The 25523-nt window shown below is 41.1% G+C and overlaps 1 protein-coding gene across 1 annotated transcript in view; it reads right to left on the reverse strand.

Annotated features, from left to right (window-relative positions):
• Positions 1-25523, reverse strand: part of ABCD3 (ATP binding cassette subfamily D member 3) — a 120662-nt gene that overhangs the window by 81689 nt on the left and 13450 nt on the right. Inside the window, exon 2 of the mRNA XM_073593107.1 lies at positions 8218-8248. Within this exon, the coding sequence (XP_073449208.1) occupies positions 8218-8248 (31 nt within the window). The remainder of the gene's footprint in view (positions 1-8217; positions 8249-25523) is intronic.

Consider the following 25523-nt stretch of genomic DNA (forward strand, 5'->3'; position numbering starts at 1 on the left):
TCAATGGCTAGGAGACGAACAGTCTACTCCTACTATAGGTTTGTTGATGACTAGGCTGAGGAGGGGGGAGATCACTGTTTGTATTGTTAATTGTAATTAGCTCCTGCTATTGTGAGAAAATGTCCTGTGGTTGTACTTATGATAATGTATAATGTACTGTGTGAAGCTCAGTTACCACAAGTTTGTTCTAAAAGGTCATGTCTCTTAGTCACCTAGGCTAGATAAAGGATTAGATAATTAGCTCATGTTAATTAGGTTAGGTTTTAGTCATCCTGCTGTATATATTTGTGTGAGAGATCTCAAATAAAAAGTCAGTCCATGTTAGCAGTGAAACAAGCGTTGCCTTGTTTTGTGCTTATGAGCGGTTGGAATATCGGATATCTGTATCCAGACTGGGAGGAAGTGGTATACTGACGGAAGCACTCAAGTGGAGTGTGGGACGTTCCGTTACAGGTGGAAAATGATATGTTTTATCTTCTACATTTTAGAATGGGGTGCCTCGAGATTATGCATAATTTGGCTGTTTTGCAGGCTTGCTGCTAAGTGTGCAGGGAAATCTTTGGTTTGTTTGTAATGTGCATTACCCTTCCTTTTTTGCACTTTACTGCAAAGGATAGTTATAGGTTGTGGTGGTTGCCACTTTTTGTACAGTTGGTTGAACTGGGTGCGGGGACGAACTGGGAGCCTTCGCTGCCATTGTGCTCTTGCTGGGAGTCACATACGTCCATGTGCCTTTAAGGAGGGTTGGGCTCCCTCCAAGCACAGCTGCCCTTAATCTATCCACGGATATATGTGCTCCTATTTAGAAGACTCTGAAAATGATAGAGTTAGGACCGCAGTATACATAGGAGCTTTGACATGGGCACTGCAGCCTACGCATATATTTGCAAATGTGAGCAAAGAAAACCCTCTGTTTTTAACCACTTGACGACCGCCTCACGCCGATTTACGTCGGCAAGGTGGCACGGACAGGCAAAATCACGTACATATACGTGATTTGCCTTCCGCGGGTGGGGGGTCCGATCGGACCCCCCCCGGTGCCCGAGGCGGTCGTCTTTTGTCCCACGGCGATCGGAGATGAGGGGGAGGCCATCCGTTCGTGGCCCCCCCCTCGCGATCGCCGCCAGCCAATCACATCATTCCTTTGCTGCTGTATGCTAAACAGCAGCAAAGGAAATGATGTCATCTCTCCTCGGCTCGGTAATTTCCGTTCCGGCCCGAGGAGAGAAGACAGGTATGTGAGTGCACCAACACTACACAACACAGCCAGGCACACTAAACACCCCGATCCCCCCCCCGATCGCCCCCCGACCCCCCCCCCAATCACCCCCCCCCCCCGTCACAAACTGACACCAGCAGTTTTTTTTTTTTTTTTCCGATTACTGCATTGGTGTCAGTTTGTGACAGTTACAGTGTTGGGACAGTTAGTATTACCCCCCTTTAGGTCTAGGATACCCCCCTAACCCCCCCTAATAAAGTTTTAACCCCTTGATCACCCCCTGTCACCAGTGTCGCTAAGCGATCATTTTTCTGATCGCTGTATTAGTGTCGCTGGTGACGCTAGTTAGGGACCTAAATATTTAGGTTCGCCGTCAGCGTTTTATAGCGACAGGGACCCCCATATACTACCGAATAAATGTTTTAGCCCCTTGATGGCCCCCTAGTTAACCCTTTCACCACTGATCACGTATAACTGTTACGGGTGACGCTGGTTAGTTTGTTTATTTTTTATAGTGTCAGGGCACCCGCCGTTTATTACCGAATAAAGGTTTAGCCCCCTGAACGCCCGGCGGTGATATGCGTCGCCCCAGGCAGCGTCAGATTAGCGCCAGTACCGCTAACACCCACGCACGCAGCATACGCCTCCCTTAGTGGTATAGTATCTGATCGGATCAATATCTGATCCGATCAGATCTATACTAGCGTCCCCAGCAGTTTAGGGTTCCCAAAAACACAGTGTTAGCGGGATCAGCCCAGATACCTGCTAGCACCTGCGTTTTGCCCCTCCGCCCGGCCCAGCCCAGCCCACCCAAGTGCAGTATCGATCGATCACTGACACTTACAAAACACTAAATGCATAACTGCAGCGTTCGCAGAGTCAGGCCTGATCCCTGCGATCGCTAACAGTTTTTTTGGTAGTATTTTGGTGAACTGGCAAGCACCAGCCCCAAGCAGCGTCAGATTAGCGCCAGTACCGCTAACACCCACGCACGCACCGTACACCTCCCTTAGTTGTATAGTATCTGAACGGATCAATATCTGATCCGATCAGATCTATACTGGCGTCCCCAGCAGTTTAGGGTTCCCAAAAACGCAGTGTTAGCGGGATCAGCCCAGATACCTGCTAGCATCTGCGTTTTGCCCCTCCGCCCGGCCCAGCCCAGCCCACCCAAGTGCAGTATCGATCAATCACTGTCACTTACAAAACACTTAACGCATAACTGCAGCATTCGCAGAGTCAGGCCTGATCCCTGCGATCGCTAACAGTTTTTTTGGTAGCTTTTTATTGAACTGGCAAGCGCCAGCGGCCTAGTACACCCCGGTCGTAGTCAAACCAGCACTGCAGTAACACTTGGTGACGTGGCGAGTCCCATAAGTGCAGTTCAAGCTGGTGAGGTGGCAAGCACAAGTAGTGTCCCGCTGCCACCAAGAAGACAAACACAGGCCCGTCGTGCCCATAGTGCCCTTCCTGCTGCATTCATCAATCCTAATTGGGAACCCACCGCTTCTGCAGCGCCCGTACTTCCCCCATTCACATCCCCAACCAAATGCAGTCGGCTGCATGAGAGGCATTTTCTTTATGTCCTCCCGAGTACCCCTACCCAACGAACCCCCAAAAAAGATGTCGTGTCTGCAGCAAGCGCGAATATAGGCGTGACACCCTCTATTATTGTCCCTCCTGTCCTGACAATCCTGGTCTTTGCATTAGTGAATGTTTTGAACGCTACCATTCATTAGTTGAGTATTAGCGTAGGGTACAGCATTGCACAGACTAGGCACACTTTCACAGGGTCTCCCAAGATGCCATCGCATTTTGAGAGACCCGAACCTGGAACCGGTTACCGTTATAAAAGTTAGTTACAAAAAAAGTGTAAAATAAAAAAAAACAGTTGTCGTTTTATTGTTCTCTCTCTCTCTCTAGTCTCTCTCTCTTGTTCTGCTCTTTTTTACTGTATTCTATTCTGCAATGTTTTATTGTTATTATGTTTTATCATGTTTGCTTTTCAGGTATGCAATTTTTTATACTTTACCGTTTACTGTGCTTTATTGTTAACCATTTTTTTGTCTTCAGGTACGCCATTCACGACTTTGAATGGTTATACCAGAATGATGCCTGCAGGTTTAGGTATCATCTTGGTATCATTCTTTTCAGCCAGCGGTCGGCTTTCATGTAAAAGCAATCCTAGTGGCTAATTAGCCTCTAGACTGCTTTTACAAGCCGTGGGAGGGAATGCCCCCCCCCCCACCGTCTTCCGTGTTTTTCTCTGGCTCTCCTGTCTCAACAAGGAACCTGAGAATGCAGCCGGTGATTCAGCCAGCTGACCATAGAGCTGATCAGAGACCAGAGTGGCTCCAAACATCTCTATGGCCTAAGAAACCGGAAGCTACAAGCATTTTATGACTTAGATTTCGCCGGATGTAAATAGCGCCATTGGGAAATTGGGGAAGCATTTTATCACACCGATCTTGGTGTCATCAAAAAAAAAAAAAAAAACACCCCTGTCGCCCCCTGCTCTCGCGCTAAGGCGAACGCAAGCGGCGGTCTGTCGTCAAACGTAAACAGCAATTGCACCATGCATGTGAGGTATCGCCGCGAAGGTCAGATCGAGGGCAGTAATTTTTGCAGTAGACCTCCTCTGTAAATCTAAAGTGGTAACCTGTAAAGGCTTTTAAAGGCTTTTAAAAATGTATTTATTTTGTTGCCACTGCACGTTTGTGCGCAATTTTAAAGCATGTCATGTTTGGTATCCATGTACTCGGCCTAAGATCATCTTTTTTATTTCATCAAACATTTGGGCAATATAGTGTGTTTTAGTGCATTAAAATTTAAAAAAGTGTGTTTTTTCCCAAAAAAATGCGTTTGAAAAATCGCTGCGCAAATACTGTGTGAAAAAAAAAAATGAAACACCCACCATTTTAATCTGTAGGGCATTTGCTTTAAAAAAAATATATAATGTTTGGGGGTTCAAAGTAATTTTTTTGCAAAAAAAAAATAACTTTTTCATGTAAACAATGAGTGTCAGAAAGGGCTTTGTCTTCAAGTGGTTAGAAGAGTGGGTGATGTGTGACATAAGCTTCTAAATGTTGTGCATAAAATGCCAGGACAGTTCAAAACCCCCCCAAATGACCCCATTTTGGAAAGTAGACACCCCAAGCTATTTGCTGAGAGGCATGTCGAGTCCATGGAATATTTTATATTGCGACACAAGTTGCGGGAAAGAGACAAATTTTTTTTTTTTTTTTTTTGCACAAAGTTGTCACTAAATGATATATTGCTCAAACATGCCATGGGAATATGTGAAATTACACCCCAAAATACATTCTGCTGCTTCTCCTGAGTACGGGGATACCACATGTGAGACTTTTTGGGAGCCTAGCCGCGTACGGGACCCCAAAAACCAAGCACCGCCTTCAGGCTTTCTAAGGGCGTGAATTTTTGATTTCACTCTTCACTGCCTATCACAGTTTCGGAGGCCATGGAAAGCCCAGGTGGCACAAAACCCCCCAAATGACCCCATTTTGGAAAGTAGACACCCAAAGCTATTTGCTGAGAGGTATAGTGAGTATTTTGCAGACCTCACTTTTTGTCACAAAGTTTTGAAAATTGAAAAAAGAAAAAAAAAAAAAAAAAAAAAGTTTTTTCTTGTCTTTCTTCATTTTCAAAAACAAATGAGAGCTGCAAAATACTCACCATGCCTCTCAGCAAATAGCTTGGGGTGTCTACTTTCCAAAATGGGGTCATTTGGGGGGGTTTTGTGCCACCTGGGCATTCCATGGCCTCCGAAACTGTGATAGGCAGTGAAGAGTGAAATCAAAAATTTACACCCTTAGAAATCCTGAAGGCGGTGCTTGGTTTTCGGGGCCCCGTACGCGGCTAAGCTCCAAAAAAGTCCCACACATGTTGTATCCCCATACTCAGGGGAAGCAGCTGAATGTATTTTGGGGTGCAATTCCACATAGGCCCATGGCCTGTGTGAGCAATATATCATTTAGTGACAACTTTTTGTAAATATTTTTTTTTTTTTGTCATTATTCAATCACTTGGGACAAAAAAAATAAATATTCAATGGGTTCAACATGCCTCTCAGCAATTTCCTTGGGGTGTCTACTTTCCAAAATGGGGTCATTTGGGGGGGGTTTGTACTGCCCTGCCATTTTAGCACCTCAAGAAATGACATAGGCAGTCATAAACTAAAAGCTGTGTAAATTACAGAAAATGTACCCTAGTTTGTAGACGCTATAACTTTTGCGCAATATATGCTTATTGACATTTTTTTTACCAAAGACATGTGGCCGAATACATTTTGGCCTAAATGTATGACTAAAATTTAGTTTATTGGATTTTTTTTATAACAAAAAGTAGAAAATATCATTTTTTTTCAAAATTTTCGGTCTTTTTCCGTTTAAAAGGCGCAAAAAATAAAAACTGCAGAGGTGATCAAATACCATCAAAAGAAAGCTCTATTTGTGGGAAGAAAAGGACGCAAATTTCGTTTGGGTACAGCATTGCATGACCGCGCAATTAGCAGTTAAAGCGACGCAATGCCAAATTGGAAAAAGACCTCTGGTCCTTAGGCAGCATAATGGTCCGGGGCTCAAGTGGTTAAAGTGAATTTTTAGACAGGGTCAATTTGGTTATTTTGTAGGCTGGCTGGTAAGTGTGCTGGGAAAACTTTTGTTAGTTTGTGATCATTTTACCATCAAAAAACAAAGTGCAGCGCAAAAAAAAAAAAAAAAAAAAAAACTAGAAATGAAAAATAAAGAGTCCAATCATAAAATAAATCCAATCAAAAGTTCATAAATGCCAATATGAAGTAAGCCTCTTCTGGGTACACCCACATTGATCACTTATCCAGGCGATGCGGTAAATAAGTAAATAAGATTGTGCTTACCAGATCCAGTTGACCCCTTAATTACAGGGGGTCATGGGAGACATGAATGAACCAGTGGCAAACTGCTGGGCTAGCTGTCATCTGCAGATCAAGTGGATACCTTGATTAACGGAGGTCTCATCAGGTCTGAGTGTAACACTGACACCATGCAGGGCTAGCTGTAATTTGCCCGGGGGTGGAGCTACTAGACCAACGTCACCCGCAGCTATCTCTTGCTGACAGCTGTTCGGACGCGAACAGTCTGTCTTAATATCCACACAGCCGCTTCATCTTTTATATGTTTTTGGCGCTAATTGAGCGTCCATTCCTTGTATTACTCACTTTTGAGTTAAAACTGGAAACCATTTATTTACGGATCGCTTTTAGATGATTTCATTTATTTTTATCTTGGGATCTTTGCCATTTTCCTTGCTACTTCAACACGGGTCTCCCTGGGTCTCACGGATCCCTCTGTGCAACGGAAGAGTGCATCTAGCAAATTACAGCTAGCCCTGCAGTGTGTCAGTGTTACACTAAGACCTGATGAGACCTCCGTTGGCACTATTGCACGAAACGACGTATCTGTACGTAATTTCTTTCAATAAACACTGGGGGTGCGATCGCACACTTATCAGACACAGGGGATGTGTATGTAAACAAGACAAATTGCCATTCTGACAGCAGAGAAGATGGAGATCTTGTGTTCCTGCTAAGTAGGAACACCGATCTCTGTCTTCATCCAGTCAGAGCAACCCCCACACAGTTAGCAAGCACCAGCTAGGCACACAGATAACCCTTTGATCGCCCCTGATATTAAACCCTTCCCTGCCAGTGTCATTAGTACAGTAACAGTGTATATTTTTAGCACTGTAATATCACTGGTTCCCAAAAAGTGTCAAGTGTCAGTTAGGTGTACGATTTGTGTGCAAAAAAAAAAAAAAAAAAAAAGGAAATTGCTGATGGCCGCCATTACTAGTAAAAAAGGAAGGCAAAATGCCATAAAAATATACCATAGCTTGTAGACGCTATAACTTGCACAAACCAATCATTATACGCTTATTGGGATTTTTTTACCAAAAATATGTAGCAGGATACATATTGGTCTAAACTGATGAAGAAATTAGATTTTTTTTTTTAATTTTTATTGGATGTGTTTTATAGCAGAAAGTAAAAAATAAAGGGGTTTTTTTCAAAATTGTTGCTCTTTTTTGTTTATAGCGCAAAAAATACGGCAGAGGTGATCAAATACCACCAAAAGAAAGCTCTATTTGTATGGAAAAAAGCACATACATTTTATTTGGTTACAGCATCGCTTGACCGCCCAATTGTCAGTTAAAGTAGCGCAGTGCCGTATCACATAAAAATGGCCTGGTCATTAAGGGGGTAAAACCTTCCGGGGCTGAAGTGGTTAACCTATTTGCAGGCCCTACCAAGATCTCTTTAGTGGCTCTATAGCTAAAAAGTTTAAGGGTGTCTATTGGAATATCTGCTGGAGAGATTCCTTCAGTTCCCGTCTAGTGAAAAGATTGCCCCAGGACAAGAAGTGAAGGAAATGCCTCTAACAGCAACACAGATTAAGATATACAAATATTTTTTTGAAGTTAGGTAGGAGAATGCTAGAGCACCTATCGGCTTTTTATTGTTGTCTACTGCCCAATTGCAGATTTTCTGTCTCCAGAACAGAAAATAAGGGAAATTTCTCAGTAAAATTTGACAAATGGGTCTATCTACTTACAGCGGAAAAAAAAAAAAAAAAAAGAAGGTTGTGTGTACATATAAACTTTAGGCCACTGAGGTGAAAGGTGAAGGTTTAATAAAATCAATATTGAGGGTCACCATTTTGGTAATGACTAGTACACACAGGGCTGAAAGCGGTCGGTTCGGCAGGAACCAGCTGACTTTCGTCTCATGTGTACAGCTCCCTGACCGGCTTCTGTCGAACGTGCATGCTGGAAAATTAGCATTCGATAACTGGTGTGTTACAGCTTGGGGAGGGAGGGGCGTCCCAATAGCACAGCAGGGAAGATCGCTGTACTAACATATCTTGTGTTAGTACAGCGATCTATCAGGTTTTTTTTTGTTCAGCCCACTGGGTTGAAGGGGAAAAAAAAAAAAAAGCAATCACCTCATTGTTCTGTACTGGAGTCCTCTTCTTCCTGTTTAAAAAAATAAAAATGACAGGTTTTAAAACTACAGCAATATTAAAAAAAAAAAAAAAAAGTCAAAATGTGATGTTAGGTACTTTAACAAAGTACTATATAATAACTTGTTGTAAAGGAAATACATAAACTTTTAAAGTCAAAGCAGAATCCAAATTTTGGTTTAGTTTAGCTTAGTCACTAGCACATTCCTATGTCTTGGTATGATTTTTATAAAAGGTCCTCTGGTGACAAATACCAGCAGGAAAGTTCAACTTCACCTGTCTGCATGGATGGCTACACATTAGTCAAAACTGTGGAGAAACTTGGGATAATAGTAATAGGAGAGAGATTTTTGCTTAAAGTGGTTGTAAACCTCAGACATGAAGAAGTATGAACAAAGCATATCCCTCTACAGCAGTGGTTCTCAACCTTTCTGGTGCCGTGACCCCTTGATAAAATTTCCCACGTTGTGGGGACCCCTAACAGTAAAATTATTTTCGTAGCGTGGGTTGTCAGCACCCAAGGCAAGACAAGTAATTTGCGCCCCTAACCCACAGACATTTAGCACTCTCTGAGTCCCTTCCACTTGTACAGTATTAAAACCCCTTATGGTACATTTTGGGATGTACCACTCTTTCTCTTTGTTCTTCTTTCTTTCCCTTTTATCTCTCCCTATCCTAATTTCTGAGAGAGTGGTGCAGGCTTTAGGAACAGCCCAGGATTTGGTGACCCCTGGCAAATCATCATTCGACCCCCAAGGGGGTCCCGACCCCCAGGTTGAGAACCACTGCTCTACAGTGTTTACTTGTCTCAATCCGACTGGATTAAGCAAAATTTCTGTCCGCTGCCTCGTTCCTCTATCTGGAGTCACTTCTGACAAGTTTTCCTGACATCAAGAAAAAAAAATGGTGACAGGAGAGGGACCTCCAGCTGATTGACAGCCACAGCTCTGCTCCTGTGTGCAGGGGGGGTGTGCCCCTTCCCTCCAATCAGCTCTCAGAGCTCTCCTCACTGATGTATCTTAAGCTTTTTGCCCCCTACTTTTCAGAGCTGAGAGATCCTGTGAAAATTCTGCATTTTCAATGGATGTAGGGGAAAGAGGGCTGTAGATAAACAGATACAATTGATGTAGTAGGATTTGTTTTATCTCCGTTTATCACCTGGGTACATGTGAGGGTTTACAACCACTTCCCGTACGTCATTGGACTTTCAGTAGTTATACCAGGATACTGTTTTTTTTTTAGAGCAGGCAGTCGGCTCTCTTGTAATAGCAATCGGAGCGGCTCGCCAGCCGCTCAGTTGCCATTACAAGTAGCGGGAGGGTAATAGTAACCTGGAAGCAATGACACAACATCACTTCTGGTTTACTTGGAACCCATCTGCGCCAAGTGAAAGCATTCAGAAACACAGATCTTGGTGTTTTTGAATGCTTTTAAGTGCAGAGGAGGGATGTCTGGGACCCCAGATCTCTCCATAAAGAGTAACTGTCACATGCCTATTGCTGTCACAAGGATGTTTACATTACTTGTGACAGCAATAAAAGAAATAAAAAAAATAATTAAACCAATAGTGTAAAAATAAAACAAAATAAATGAACAATGAAAAAAAATTAAAAATGTAAAGTGCCTCTGTCCTCCCAAGCTTGCGTATAAAGTCAAATGCGTGCTTTGGTCCTGCACGCATGCAAACAGAATCGTCTCGTCCCACATGTGAAGTATCAGCGTAATCATCAGATCATGAGCAGCAATTCCAGCACCAGACCTTCTCTGTAAAGCTAAAATCGTAACCTGTAAAACGCTTTGAAAAAGCATCGCCTATGGAATTTAAGTCGTTTGTCATAACTGCATGCCCAATTTAAAAAGCGATATGTCTGGTATCTATTTACTCAGCAGAACTTCATCTTTATATTTTACAAAAAAATTGGGTTATCTTGTGTTTTTTTTGCATTAAAATTAAAAAAAAAAAAAAAAAAAAAGTTTTTCACCAAAAAATTGGAGTTTAAAAAAAAAACGATGCGCAAATACCATGTGACATTAAAAATTGCAATACACACAAATTTGTTCTCTAGGGCATCAGCTTATACTAAAGTTCACAGGTATGACAGACAAGGTACTTTTTAGACACGTGCAGTCAATACTCTTTCACCCAATGTCTTGTAAAACCTCTGACCTACTAAAGCAACCGGCACACAGTTCAAAGATTACTAAACTAGGAGGACAGGCACAGCTTCTAAAGAATGTGTCAGTGTAATGACTTGACAGACTATTATAAGGGATATGAAAAAAAGCACCAAAGATACACATCTAGCAATTCACAATATTGATATGGCCTTCTAAAAAAAAAAAAAAAAAAAAAAAAAAAAAAAAAAAAAAAAAACCTATAATAAAATGTAAGTAATGCAAATGATTGAAGTACCACATGGATCAAGTGGTTGTGGAGGAGCTTACAAGATAGAAAATCTCCCCAAATGGGGAAAAGGCTGTTTCCAACCTGTGGGCTCTTCTAAGCCTTTACTATATCATTCAAAATGTAAAAAAAAAAAAAAAAAAAAAAAAAAAAAGGAAGAATAGTAGGAGTTTGGCGTTAAGTGGCTATTTGCTATACCGGTCATTTTACTTTTTCCTAATGAAAAAAAAAAGATAATAAATAGGTCACAAGAGAGGTAAAAAAAAAAAGAGAAGAAGTGTGAAGCCATAATGGTACAGACTTGACATTCCTACATCAGATCATCATTACCGTGGCTCTAAATCCACCAAAAATAGCAGGAAATGCAGCAGAAACTGAAAAGCAGACACAACACGAGGTGTAGAACACCTTATGTTACAGTGGCTTGAAAAAGTATTCATACTAGAGCTACATGATTGTGCGCAAAATGAGAATCACTATTTTTTTTTTGCTTAAAATAAAGATCACGATTCTCGCGGCGTAACATCATCTTTCACATTATACAAAAAAATTGGGCTAACTTTACGGTTTAGTTTTTTTTCTAACTACATTAAAAAGTGTAATTTTTTCCAAACAAAAATAAAATTGCAAACCGACACGCAAATACAGTGTGACATAAAATATTGCAACAACCACTATATTTTTTTTCCCTAGGGCCTCCGTTAAAAAAAAAAAAATTATATAATATATATATATATATATATATATATATATATATATATATATATATATATATATATATATATATATATATATATATATATATATATATATATATATATATATATATATATATATATATATATTGGCGGTTCTAAGTAATTTTCTAGCAAAAAAAATAAATGATGTTAACTTGAAACCAACAAGCATCAGAAAAAGGTTTATTCTTTAAGTGGTTAAACTTCCCTCATTTACAGACCAAAGTTCATTCTTTTGATCTAAAGAACAAAATGTTACAATGTTTGGTAGACTGCCTGTATTTTTTTTTTTTTTTGACAGCTGTCGGCTTGAGCAAAGAATTCTCTGCATAGAAAGAATTGAGAAAATACTTTAAGATTGCAAGGGGGTAAAGATCACGATCTCGATTACGATTAATCGTGCAGCTCTAATTCATACCCCTTGAAATTTTCCACATTTAATCATGTTACAACCAAAAACGTAAATTTCTTCTATTGGGATTTTATGTGATAGACCAACAGAAAGTACCACATTATTGTGAAGTGGAATGAAAATGATAAATGGATTTTCAAAAGGTTTAGCAAATAAATATGTGAAAAGTATTTGTATTCAACCGCCTTTACTCTGATACCCCTAACCAAAATCCAGTGGAACCAATTGCCTTCAGAAGTCACCTAATTAATAAATAGAATCCACCTGTGTGCAATTTAATCTCAGTATAAATACAGCTGTTCTGTAAAGCCCTCAGAGGTTTGTTAAAGGAACCTTGGTGAACAAACAGCATCATGAAGGCCAAGGAACACACCAGACCGGTCAGGGATAAAGTTGTGGAGAAGTTTAAAGCAGGGTTAAGTTATAAAAGTAGATCCCAAGCTTTGATCATCTCATGGAGCACTGTTCAATCCATCACCCGAAAATGGAAAGAGTATGGCACAACTGCAAACCTACCAAGACATGGCCGTCTACCTAAACTGACAGGACGGGCAAGGAAAGCATTAATCAGAGAAGCAGCCAAGAGGCTCATGGTAACTCTCAAGGAGCTGCAGAGGATCCACAGCCCAGGTATAGTTGTCCTGTGGACAGATTCTCCTTAGTCGTGCACTCCACAAATCTGGCCTTTATGGAAGAGTGGCACAAAGAAAGTTATTTATGAAAAAACGCCATAAGAAGTCCTGTATGCAGTTTGGGAGAAGCCATGTGGGGGACACAGCAAACATGTGGAAGAAAGTGCTCTGGTCAGATGAGACCAAAATTAAAAAAATTTTGGCCTAAAAGCAAAACGGTATGTGTGGCGGAAAACGAACACTGCACATCATCCTGAACACACCATTCCCACTATGAAATATGGTGGTGGGAGGATCATGTTGTGGGGATGCTTTTCTTCAGCAGTGACAGGGAAGCTGGTCAGAGTTGATGGGAAGATGGATGGAGCCAAATACAGGGCAATCTTAGAAGAAAGCCTGTTAGTCTGCAAAAGACTTGAGACTGGAGCTGAGGTTCACCTTCCAGCAGGACAAGTACCCAAAACGTACAGCCAGAGCTACAATAGAATGGTTTAGATCTAAGCATATTCATGTGTTAGAATGGCCCAGTCAAAGTCCAGACCTAAATCCAATTGAGAATCTGGGGCAAGACTTGAAGATTGCTGTTCACAGACGCTCTCCATCTAATCTGACAGAGCTTGAGCTATTTTTCAAAGAAGAACGGGCAAAAATTTCACTCTAGATGTTGAAAGCTGGTAGAGACATCCCCAAAAAGACTTGCAGCGAAAGGTGGTTTACAAAGTATTAACTCAGGGGGCTGAATACAAATGCCCACCACACTTTTCAGATACTGATTTGTAAAAAAAAAATGTTGAAAACCATTTATCATCTTCCTTCCACTTCACAATTATGTGCCACTTTGTGTTGGTCTATCACATAAAATTCAATAAAATACATTGGCATTTTTGGTTGTAACATGACAAAAAGGTGGAAATGTCAAGGGGTATGAATACTTCTTCAAGGCACTGTATATACAGAATAATGCTTCCCATAAATTAGCCAATATAAGAGAATTCAGTGTCTTTTTTTTCACAATCAAATATTTATTAAAAAGTTGAACAGAACAAAAAAGTCAGTAACATTTAAAAAAATTAACGTGTGACATGTCCCAAGAGGCTGCGGCCAGTGGGGGGGGGGGGCATACTTATAAGATGTCATACTTACCTTCTCTGTGCAATGGTTTTGCACAGAGCAACCCCCATCCTCCTCTTCTGGGGTCCACATTCCTGGCTCCTCCTCCCCTCTGAGTGCCCTCATAAGAAGTAACTTCCTGCTCTCTGCTTACAAGTTTTGACTGACTGCACCAAGAGCTATTGGCAAGAATGTATTTACCTTGCCAACTCTTTCTAAAACAATATGCAGGCCAAAGTTGGCATAGTCTAGAAGCCCCTTTGTCTGGATTTGGCCCCTAGATATCACAGGCCTGCTTCCTTAAGTGAGCAGAATACAAGACGTTTTTTGAATGTACAAGGGGAGAGAGAAGGGAGGGTGAATGACACTATGCTATTGGCGAATCGGTCAGCCACAGCACAAGGTGATCACAGCTTACTTATATCTGGCATGAATAAAATTCTTATTTTACCCAACAGCCACCTGGACCTAATATATATATATATATATATATATATATATATATATATATATATATATATATATATATATATATATATATATATATATATAAATATAAAAAAAATAAAAATAAATAAAAAAAAACAAAAACATTAGAAGTAAATATTTGAACCAAGCAAAAAAATAAAATCAGTTTCATCCTGGCGTGCCACTTTAAGATATATTCTGACTTTGCCTCCTGGAATTAGTTGCTCTATTTAAGGGTTGCACCATTGCAAAAATATAGTCAGCGTTACAGAAAAAATATGAAGGTAAATGTATTGCTCTTTGTTAAACGCCAAGATTCTTAACAAGACTTTACATGACTGCAATTGTTAAATACACTTTAAATATCTCTAGGTGTGTCTTGGAAATACAGGTTTATCTTGTAGATTACAAGTAACATCTAAATCCTTATTCGACATATTTAAAAAGATACATTCCAAACAAAGAACCTTAGTGGTGGGTGTATTTTATCAATTTAATGAATATACTAATATGAGTAGATTTGGTCAATCGGGCAATTTATAAGAGGAAAAAATTTGTCCATGTCCCATCAGTAAACAATCAGATAATGAAATAAGGGTGTCAAATATGCTTGTATGAATATCCAATCTGAAAAAAAGCTACATTACAGCTGAAAGGTATTTTATCCAAAAAGGTCTGAGGTACAAATGGAACACTGAATTACACGACGTTCATTGTGCAGGCAAAGTGGCAGAAACCCATGTGTTAGAAAAGAAGAGAGTTCAGGACTACTAAAATAATCGATTAAGCATCAGTACAGAGAACACAATACCACACCCTACAATGAGTCATCAACCCTTCAACCAAAGCCTGTTAATTATTTGCATTTACTCTTGCAGCACATTAAATAGAAACATATCTTAAAAGGACAAGTTCACCTTTTGGAGCAGGTTACATGTTATACCCACATTTAGGGAGTAACATGCTCCCAAGCAGCAACCTCCCATTAGCATTGCTTCCTGCTTTATGACAGCGGGCAGGGGATTTTCCCCCCACTCCCACAATTTGAAAACAGCACAACCATGTGGGGCTCTGCCCCCAAGTCCACCTCATTCAATCATTCACAGTTTCCTGTGAATTAGACTACAAGTACCATCAGCCATTGCAGTGGATGGCTTGTAGTTCTCAATGAAATGCGAGGGCGCTAGTGAGCGCTCTTTTAGTTCATTGATCTTCCTGACATTCAGTAACTGCCTGCCCATATTGGAAGAGAGTGTACTGGAGGTCTGCAGGATCCTGGCAATCAATGCACCTGTGATCTGCTAATCATGGGTGCAATGCTTTAATGCAGGGATGTCCAACCTTTTGACCTGGCTGGGCCACATTGGAAGAAGAGAAATTGTCTTGGGCCGCATTTTCTCAGGCACTGCAGCCCATTCATTCACTTTTATTGCTGTCACAAGGAATGTAAACATGCTTGTGACAGCAATTACATGTGACAGGTACTCTTTATGATGAGTCTTATAGACCCAAGATCCCCCCTCTGCCCTTAAAAGCATTTAAACACACCAAGATCGGTGTAGTCAAATGCTTTTCATTTTTAAAAATAGTGCCATTTACATTCTGGTAAACCAGAAGTGACGTCAGGCCATCGCTTCCAGTTCCCAGTCTTTGTTCGTCTCTATGATCAGCTGGAGAAAGCACCGGCTGCTTGATTGGGACAGCCAGATGAAGCCTTGAAAAAGTCATCCAATGGCTAGAGAGCCCTAAAAAAAAAACAAAAAACAACACTGTATAGTATAGTCTAGTGACGTACGGGTACGTTGTTGGTCTGCAAGTGGTTAACCTTCCACCCATAATGCCTGGGCAAAAATGAGGACATCTTCCTTCTGGGGAAATGTAGAGTACTCTAAATTTCTTTGAGAAGATGCTCCCATCACTGTGTTGCGGTGTCCTCTTGTGAGATACGGAGATCTCATCATCATGACTTCACTCTTTGTGCTATGGAAGCCGGAGAAAAGGTAAGTAGAATATCTTTTCCCTCCATACAAGTATTTATTTAAAGTTTATGCTGCTCTTCAGCTAGGGGGTGCTCAGCCTTTACATCCCCTAGCAGAGTAATTGATCTTGATTTTTGCACAGCTTCTTGTATGTTCCTAGCACAGCAACGGGTGATTTTATATATAAAAAGTGTTTAAAATGCCACAAAATTAAAAGTTTGAGTTTTATTCCACATTCACACTACAGTAAAGAGTGTTCTTATGTGAACAGCATAAAATGCATTTGGAAGGTAATTTCATACAATAACTAATTAAAGATGAAGTTTAGGTATTGCAGTTTTTACATAGTTACATTGATCCAGCTTGTAAGTGTCATACCTGTGAAAGATGGAAATTACTGTAGTAGGCACCCCTACTATAGTGATTGCTACTAGCTTCCTGGCCCCATGCTGAGCAGCTGCCCTGCTACTTAAAGTGGATGTAAACCCCATTCATGAAATTTGACCTAGGAACATATATCTGTAGTGTTTACTTAGCTCTATCAAAAGCTCTAAGTGCGGTGTCTTTCTGCCGCTTCATTACTCTGCCATCAGCATGATAACTTCTCACAAGCTCTCCAACACAGGAGATAAAAGCAGCTGAAAATTTGCATTGGGGAGGGAGCTTGGAGATAGACAAGCAGAGAGCTTGCCTATTCAGACTACAGCTCTGCAAGTTTCTTTGTTCCTCTGCCCACGTGTGGGGGGGGGTGCGCCTTTCCTCCAATCAGCTCTTACACAGCGGAAGTCGCGCTAGTGTGAACAAGGCCTTATGAACACAGGTGATCGCTTGCTCAGCACTTCAGAGAACACCGTGCATTCACTGATTTAACAACTTTGCTACAGATTCCTACCTTTTGCTATCCTGAAGAAATAGCAATGTGCCTGTCAGCATGAGAAAAGAAAAGCCAATAACCAGCTCTTGTTTAAATCCATGATCAGCTGTCATGGGACATAGCTGATCTCGTGGTAAAGGGCCACTTTGATTGGCCCTTTACCCTGATCTGTGATCAGCGGAGTCCAAAAGGACTCAGAAATCACAGGGCACGCCGCAGGGAGCACGTGGACAGCGTGATAACGAGAGGACGTCCATGTACGCCCTCCCGGCAGAGTAAGCCTGCGCTGTAGCCGTCTTTCGGCTATAGTAAGCAGCAGGGCAGCCACATGGCTCAAGATCAGGAAGCTAAAGGAGATCACTGTAGTAATGGTGCCTAATAAAATAATGTGGTTGCATAAGTGTACACACCCTCTTATAACTGGGGATGTAGCTGTGTTCAAAATTAAGCAATCACATTCAAACTCATATTAAATAGGAGTCAGTACACACCTGCCATCATTAAAAGTGTCTCTGATTAACCCCAAATAAAGTTCAGCTGTTCTAGTAGGTCTTTCTTGACATTTTCTTAGTTGCGTCCTACAGCAAAAGCCATAGTCCGCAGAGAGCCTCCAAAAGCATCAGAGGGATCTCATTGTTAAAAGGTGTCAGTCGGGAGAAGGGTACAAAATAATTTCCAAGGCATTAGATATACCATGGAACACAGTAAAAATGGTCATCAAGTGGAGAAAATATGGCACAACAGTGACATTATCAAGAACTGGATGTTCCTCCAAAATTGCTGAAAAGACGAGAAGAAACTGGTCAGGGAGGCTGCCAATAGGCCTACAGCAACATTAAAGGAGCTGCAGGAATATTTGGCAAGTACTGGCTGTGTGGTACATGTGACAACAATCTCCCGTGTTCTTCATATGTCTGGGCTATGGGGTAGAGTGCCAAGCTAAATTTTGCAAAAACACATTGAAGCATGTGGGAAAGTGTGATATGGTCTGATGAAACCAAGGTTGAACCTTTTGGCCATAATTCCAAAAGATATATGTTTGGTGCAAAAACAATGCACATCACCAAAAGAACACCATATCCACAGTGAAGCAGGGTGGTGGTAGCATCATGCTTTGGGGCTGTTTTTCTTAAGCTGGAACAGGGGCCTTGGTCAAGGTAGAGGGCATTATAAACAGTGTCCAAATACCAGTCAATATTGGCACAAAACCTTCAGGCTTCAGCTAGAAAGCTTAATCATTCAGCATGATAACGACCCAAAGCTTACATCCAAATCAACAAAGGAATGGCTTCACCAGAAGATTAAAGTTTTGGAATGGCCCAGCCAGAGCCCAGACCTGAGTCTGAATGAAAATCTGTGGGGTGATCTGAAGAGGGCTGTGCACAGGAGATGCCCTCACAACCTGACAGATTAGGAGTGTTTTTGCAAAGAAGAGTTGGTAAATATTGCCAAGTCAAGATGTGCCATGCTGATAGACTCATACCCAAAAAGACTGAGTGCTGTAATAAAATCAAAAGGTGCTTCAACAAAGTATAAGTTTAAGGGTGTGCACACTTATGCAACCATATTAGTTTATTTTTTTATTTTTACTTCCCTCCACCTAAAAGATTTCAGTTTGTTGTTCAACTGAGTTGTACAGTTTTATAGGTCACAATAAAAAGGGTGGAAAAAGTTCTGAAATTATTTAATGATTTAGCACGTTTCCTCTAACGTAATGGGTTTGTTGTGCAAACAGGAAAAAAAAAAAAGTAATATAGAACAGGATACAGCACTATTCATTGCTACTGAATTACCACATATAAAGAAAGACTTTATTTATCAAAACATTAGAAGAACTGTCTACAGTCTCCCTGAGATTTAGGGTCCATTCCCACCTGTGCATTGTGGTAACAGGCATCTTACTGCACATTACAGCAACACACGATCGGAAGGCAGTGCTGTGGCATTTACTTAGAATGCAAAGTCCGGCTGCTATAGCTGCTAGCGATATTTACGGTCTTCTGGTGGGGACAGCCGATTCCCTTGTCAGCACTGTCTGTGTTAAAGGGGGAAATGCGTGAGATTCGCACTGTGTATGGCTGGCCTAATGTCGCCATCATATCTAAAGAATTGGTAAGTTGCAATATAATAAAATGTTTGCTTTGAGGATTAATACCGCTTTAACCTTGTCTTTACTATGCAGACAGATCTCTATTATCAATTGTAACTAGATGTGAACACTGTCAGTCCTAACAAAAAGTTTAAAACCCTTACAAACCACTTTTTACTACAGGTTAGCCTATAATAAGGCTTACCTGTATCTACCCCGGATATCTCCTAAACCTGCACAGTTTAGGAGATATCCCCTGTATCAGCATGTCCCGACGTCATTGGCACATGCGCACTGATGCAACGGCTCATTCGTGCTGTTGCTTCAGCTGATGTGCCGTTACCAGCGGCTCCTGCGCGCATGCGCGGCAGTGACGTCAACACGGCTCCAGCCAATCACAACACCGGAGCCCGCAAGACCCAGAAATAACTCCGGGAGCGATGTCACTATAGCAGTGTGCGGGGACTTCGATCTAAGGTGGGTCTTTTATAATGAGCTAGTATGCTATGCATACTAGCCCATTATGCCTTTGTCTTATGCCGCCCCCCATTTCCCCATAGAGGAGAGCGGGACCGTGTCCGTTTCCGCTCTGCACAGTGAGCACAGACAGACCTGTCACCCGCCTGCTCGGGGGGGGGGGGGGGGGGACTCAGCAGAACTATCCCCAGCTGAGCAAGGAATTCCGTTCCACGGAGGCGCCCGTGTGAAAGGGGCCTAAGGGCTGGATCACACCAGATGCAGTCCAGTGCATTTTTAATCTACATCATAAATTCATACACAGTGTTTTCCATGGATTCTAAAGGCCCTAGTATACACAAGGGCAGTAAACAAAAGTAAGGCCAGCTGCATTTTTCAGTATGGAGCACATGTGGAACGCAGCAAATGGCATGAAATTGCTCCAGAACACACATTGTCCTGAATGAAAATAAAGATGTTTCAAGTATCGACATAAAGACGAAAAAAAAAACAAAAAACACTGGAACACAGCATCTCCTCATGTAAACGCATATGCAAAAACTCATACGAATGCAGAAATTATAAAGCAGCGCTGGGAGAATAAGGATACTGTTTAGGGTTGAAAGCTTTTTAACCTTTGTTTTTAAAGCATCAGGCAATACTAGAAATCCACACCTAGTTAATAATACAGAGTGAAGTTGGGACATCGGACTGTCCTAAAGATATATAGATTTGATAAGGTTTCCAGATGGTTGGAAAAGGACTACAGTGTTAGAAGAAAACTAGAGAAAAGGTTACAGTGACAGTGACATTGCCAAGTATATGTATGAATCCAATCCTGAAAAAAAAAAAAAAAAAAAAAAAAAAAAATCAAGTAATAAAAATGCATGCTTAGCAAATAACTCTTTGAGGCAGAGTCAGTGTTTAGCGAATATGGATGGGGAGATTCATTCCATTAAAAGCAGAGCTCTTCAAACTTTCCAAAAGGGCCAGTTTATTGTCCTTCGGGTTTTAGGGGGGCCAGTAGGAGTAGAAAAGTCTCTGGTATCAGTACACAGTGCCCCAACATTGGTTTTAGTCTAAAAAAACGGCAATCAAGTGTCGCGCAAAAAGAACTTGATGTACCCCCACTGCGCTATGGTACAGACCCAAACAATACCTGTAGCTGCCAACTTAAAAAACATATACAGTATGAAAAAAGTATTTCTAAATAAATAGAAAAGTGGCGCTATAAATACCAAGAAAAATTTAAATAATGGTGAATCAGATAGGTAATGATAATAGCTAATGGTATAAAATACAACAGCTGAAAGTGCTATAGCTATACCAAACAAGTGTATAATATGTGTATCTGTGATACTTCAAATGATTAAACCTTTCCTTTAGTGACACAAGGAAAATAATGATAAAAATAAAGCAAATCAAGAATCAAAAAACGGATAACAATAAAAACAGTTCGTGCAGTGTTAAAAATGAACTGATAAAACAAAATCCATGCAGGGTGATGTGTATCAAAAACAGTGAATCTAAAACTGCAATCTTCCTGTGTCAAAGAAATCTCCACCACACCGATTGTGATTGTGATCCACTCTTATGGAGCCGAACTCACCAAAAAATATTGCCTTGCACTCTCATGCTCGGCATGTAAGCATTGTAGAAGCCCACAGAGGGCTGCTCAGACTGGATGGAGTTGCGTCCACAGCAGATGGGGCTCTTTAATAAGCAGCACTCAACAGGCAAAGGTGTATCACCATGGAAAGAAATAATACCTCCAATACTGTGATAACGTTTCAGAGCATTTATTGAGTTTACACAAATAAAGTCTTCTACCATTGTACTCGCATTTTAAAAAAGTTAAAACAGCATAAAAACAAGAACTCCTTGTGACTGCTAATGCCAATGCACTGATGGTCACGGCGGACCCGGGATGCAGCATATGAATCTCACCCCTCCCCTCGTTGGCTCCTCAACACTCCGAGGTGGTAACAGCCGACCAGTGTAGAGCGCAGTGCGTCACATGTTACGAACGGATGCTGGGTTGCCGTACAGCCAGGCCTCCGACATGTTTCGTCACATCGACTTCTTCATAGGATTGGCTGTACGGTACAGCAACCCCTCCCTTATATCTTTCGCACAGGAAACTGGCGGATGTGGTAAACATCGCACAGATTACTGGCGGAAGTAGTACTAGAGCGCCTGCGCGCAATCTCGCATAGGCAGCTGGAGAAAGCAATAACCTTCGTACAGACTACTGGTGGATGTGATACTAAGGCGCCTGCGCGCATCCCGTGTCCCCGTAGATACAATACACTGATTTTACAGCACCCAGGATACAGGCAACAGCAATATAACAATACAAACACATCGCAGATAATAGGTGTTGAAGGGGCTCATATTTAATCTGGCCCATGCAGATTGAAAACATATCGCTTATGGTTATAACTGGTCGGACCCTGTAAACATGAAAAGTAGTGGATAGATCTTCCCACCTGACACCTGCATAAAGAAGAAGAAAATAAAATAAAATAAATAAAATTAGGGAAAATGAAGTCCCTACCTCAACGAGTGTGTAAACCCCGTTATACTTGCTAAGTCTGATGACTTTGATGCACAAATAAATAAAGTTTAAAATTAAACTCATATCCAACCCTACAAAAGCAGATGTTGAATATGTGTAAGAAACAAATGAAGAGGCTATAGACATAATGCCCTAAACCTTAAAAAATAAAATACTTGAACCCTAGTGTATGTAGAATACCGGTAATATACAGTAATATACACAATACCTAAGGTTCATAAAAGTATTGAAAACCCACCAGCACGGCCAATTGTTAATGGTATTGGATCAGCAACCGCCAGACTTGGCGAATACTTGGACAAATTCCTTCAACCCAGTGTTGTGGCAACCAAAGCATATCTTAAAGACACTACAGACATCTTACGGATGTTAGATGGGATCATACTCAATCCATCTGCAGAGACTTATTTAGTCACTGCAGATTTTCGGTCACTATACACCATCATACAGCACGAAGATGCTCTTTTGTCTTTAAACTGGGCCCTGAGTAAGCAGGACGACATCCCACATATGCAAAAATGCTTCCTGGGCAAGGCCCTAGATTTCTGTATGGCACATAATTACTTTTGGTACCAGGATCGATTTTATTCCCAACAGGTTGGCGTGGCTATGGGAGCGAAGTATGCCCTTAGGCTAGCCAACCTGTTCATGGCAGAATGGGAAGACCGACACATCTTTAATCAACACAGACCGCAATTAAAACTATACCGTAGATTCATAGATGATCTCCTTTTTATTTGGGAGGGGTCTATGGATTCAGTTATCCAATTTCTACAACATCTTAATGGTAACATGAATAATATAATGTTAGACCATGTTATTAGTGATACGCTGGTGAACTTTCTTGACCTAACTATAACTAAGGCGGGCACTAGATTAAGCACTAAGGTGTACCTAAAACCTACTGATAGAAACAGTTACTTGTCTATCAGAAGTGGCCATCATCCCGCCTGGATTAGGAATATTCCTAAAGGCCAGTTCCTAAGGGTAAGGCGTAATTGTACGGATCTGAAGATTACCGTGAACAGGCGGGTACGCTTAAAGAAAAATTCTTACAAAAAGGTTACAGTGAGACAGTACTGGATAAAACAACTAAGAGGGAGAATGAGCCAGTTAATGACTCACAATCAGTGGGGATTTATCTCTAGTTTCCATTACCAATACAGAGGAATTGAAGACATTTTTAGGAAACATTGGCATATCCTTTGCAGGGATAGGCACTTGGGTGAGACTTTACCCAATAACTCAAGATTTATTTACAGAAGGGCACCAAATTTTGGTGATCAAATAGTGAATAAGGTCTTGGATCCACCAAAAAGATCAGGCTCACTAATAAGTTATAATGGTTTTTTTCTCTTGCAAAAAATGCATTTGTTGTAGGACTGTGACTGTATTAAACAGGGGGGTGACCAATGTGACTAATATAGATCACGAAACATTTCAAATTGACAAGTTCATTATCTGTAATTCGTCGCATGTGGTTTACCTCCTTTGGTGCCCATGTGGTTTACACTATGTGGGGAGAACGAAACGACAACTAAAAGTCCGCATAGCCGAACACATAGCCAACATAAAAAATGGCTTCAAGTTCCATAGCGTATCACTGCACTTTAAAGAGAAACACGGCCAGGATACAACCTTGCTGAAGTTTTGTGACATTGACCAGGTCTTCCCTGCGTGGAGGGGGTCAAATCAGGTTAGAGATCTTGTACCCGAGAGGGTTAAATATAGAGCTGGATCTTAACTGTTTCATTAGCAACTTTTAATTTGACGTTTAATTTTTGTCTCATACTTAACATTTTGTAGATGTCACTTTTAGTATTTCTTCATTTGTTACATCTGCTTTCGTAGGGTTGGATATGAGTTTAATTTTAAACTTTATTTATTTGTGCATCAAAGTCATCAGACTTAGCAAGTATAACGGGGTTTACACACTCGTTGAGGAAGGGACTTCATTTTCCCTTATTTTATTTATTTTATTTTATTTTATTTTCTTCTTCTTTATGCAGGTGTCAGGTGGGAAGGTCTATCCACTACTTTTCATGTTTACAGGGTCTGTCCAGTTATAACCATATGTGATATGTTTTCAATCTGCATGGGCCAGGTTAAATATGAGCCCCTTCAACACTATTATCTGCGATGTGTTTGTATTGTTATATTGCTGTTGCCTGTATCCTGGGTGCTGTAAAATCAGTGTATTGTATCTACGGGGACACGGGATGCGTGCAAGCGCCTTAGTAACACATCCACCAGTAGTCTGTACGAAGGTTATTGCTTTCGCCAGTCGCCTATGCGAGGTTGCGCGCAGGCGCTTTAGTACTCATTCCGCCAGTAATCTGTGCGATGATCACCACATCCGCCAGTTTCCTGTGAGAGATATAAGGGAGGGGTCGCCGTGCCGTACAGCCAATCCTATGAAGAAGTCGATGTGACGAAACATGTCGGAGGCGTGGCTGTACGGCAACCCAGCATCCGTTCGTAGCGTGTGAGGCACTGCGCTCTACACTGGTCGGCTGTTACCACCTTGGAGTGTTGAGGAGCCAACGAGGGGAGGGGTGAGATTCATATGCTGCATCCTGGGTCCGCCGTGACCACCAGTGCATTGCCATTAGCAGTCACAAGGAGTTCTTGTTTTTATGCTGTTTTAACTTTTTTAAAATGTGAGTACAATGGTAGAAGACTTTGTGTAAACTCAATAAATGCTCCTAAACGTTATCACAGTATTGGAGGCATTATTTCTTTCCATGGTGATACACCTTTGCCTGTTGAGGAGTGCTGCCTATTAAAGAGCCCCATCTGCTGTGGACGCAACTCCATCCAGTCTGAGCAGCCCTCTGTGGGTTTCTACAATGCTTACACGCCGAGCATGAGAGTGCAAGGCAATATTTTTTGGTGAGTGCAGCTCCATAAGAGTGGATCACAATCACTATCAGTGTGGTGAAGGAGATTTCTTTGACACAGAAAGATTGCAGTTTTACATTCACCGTTTTTGATACACATCACCCTGCATGGATTTTGTTTTAACAGTTCATTTTTAACACTGCACGAACTGTTTATTGTTATCCATTTTTTGATTCTTGATTTGCTTTATTTTTATCATTATTTTCCTTGTGTCACTAAAGGAAAGGTTTAATCATTTGAAGTATCACAGATACACATATTATACACTTGTTTGGTATAGCTATAGCACTTTCAGCTGTTGTATTTTATACCATTAGCTATTATCATTACCTATCTGATTCACCATTTTTTAAATTTTTCTTGGTTTTTATAGTGCCACTTTTCTATTTATTTAGAAATACTTTTTTCACATTGGTTTTAGTCTGATTAATATTCCCAAAGGGCCAGACAAAGGCGAGCAAAGGGCCGCATCCAGTTTGGAGATGACTGCATTATTAAAAGGATAGTAGTTCTTTGTGAAAATACTACAACATTACTGTCCCATCTTTTCACATCTTTGTGGGCTCCTAGTCCCTCTGCCAGCTACTGTATGTAATGCCAATCCTTCTTTGGGGGGGGGGGGGGGGGGTTCCTGCAAAGCTGCTGCAA

The sequence above is a fragment of the Aquarana catesbeiana genome, linkage group LG07, assembly GCF_042186555.1.
Source record: "Aquarana catesbeiana isolate 2022-GZ linkage group LG07, ASM4218655v1, whole genome shotgun sequence".
Classification (NCBI taxonomy): Eukaryota; Metazoa; Chordata; class Amphibia; order Anura; family Ranidae; genus Aquarana; species Aquarana catesbeiana.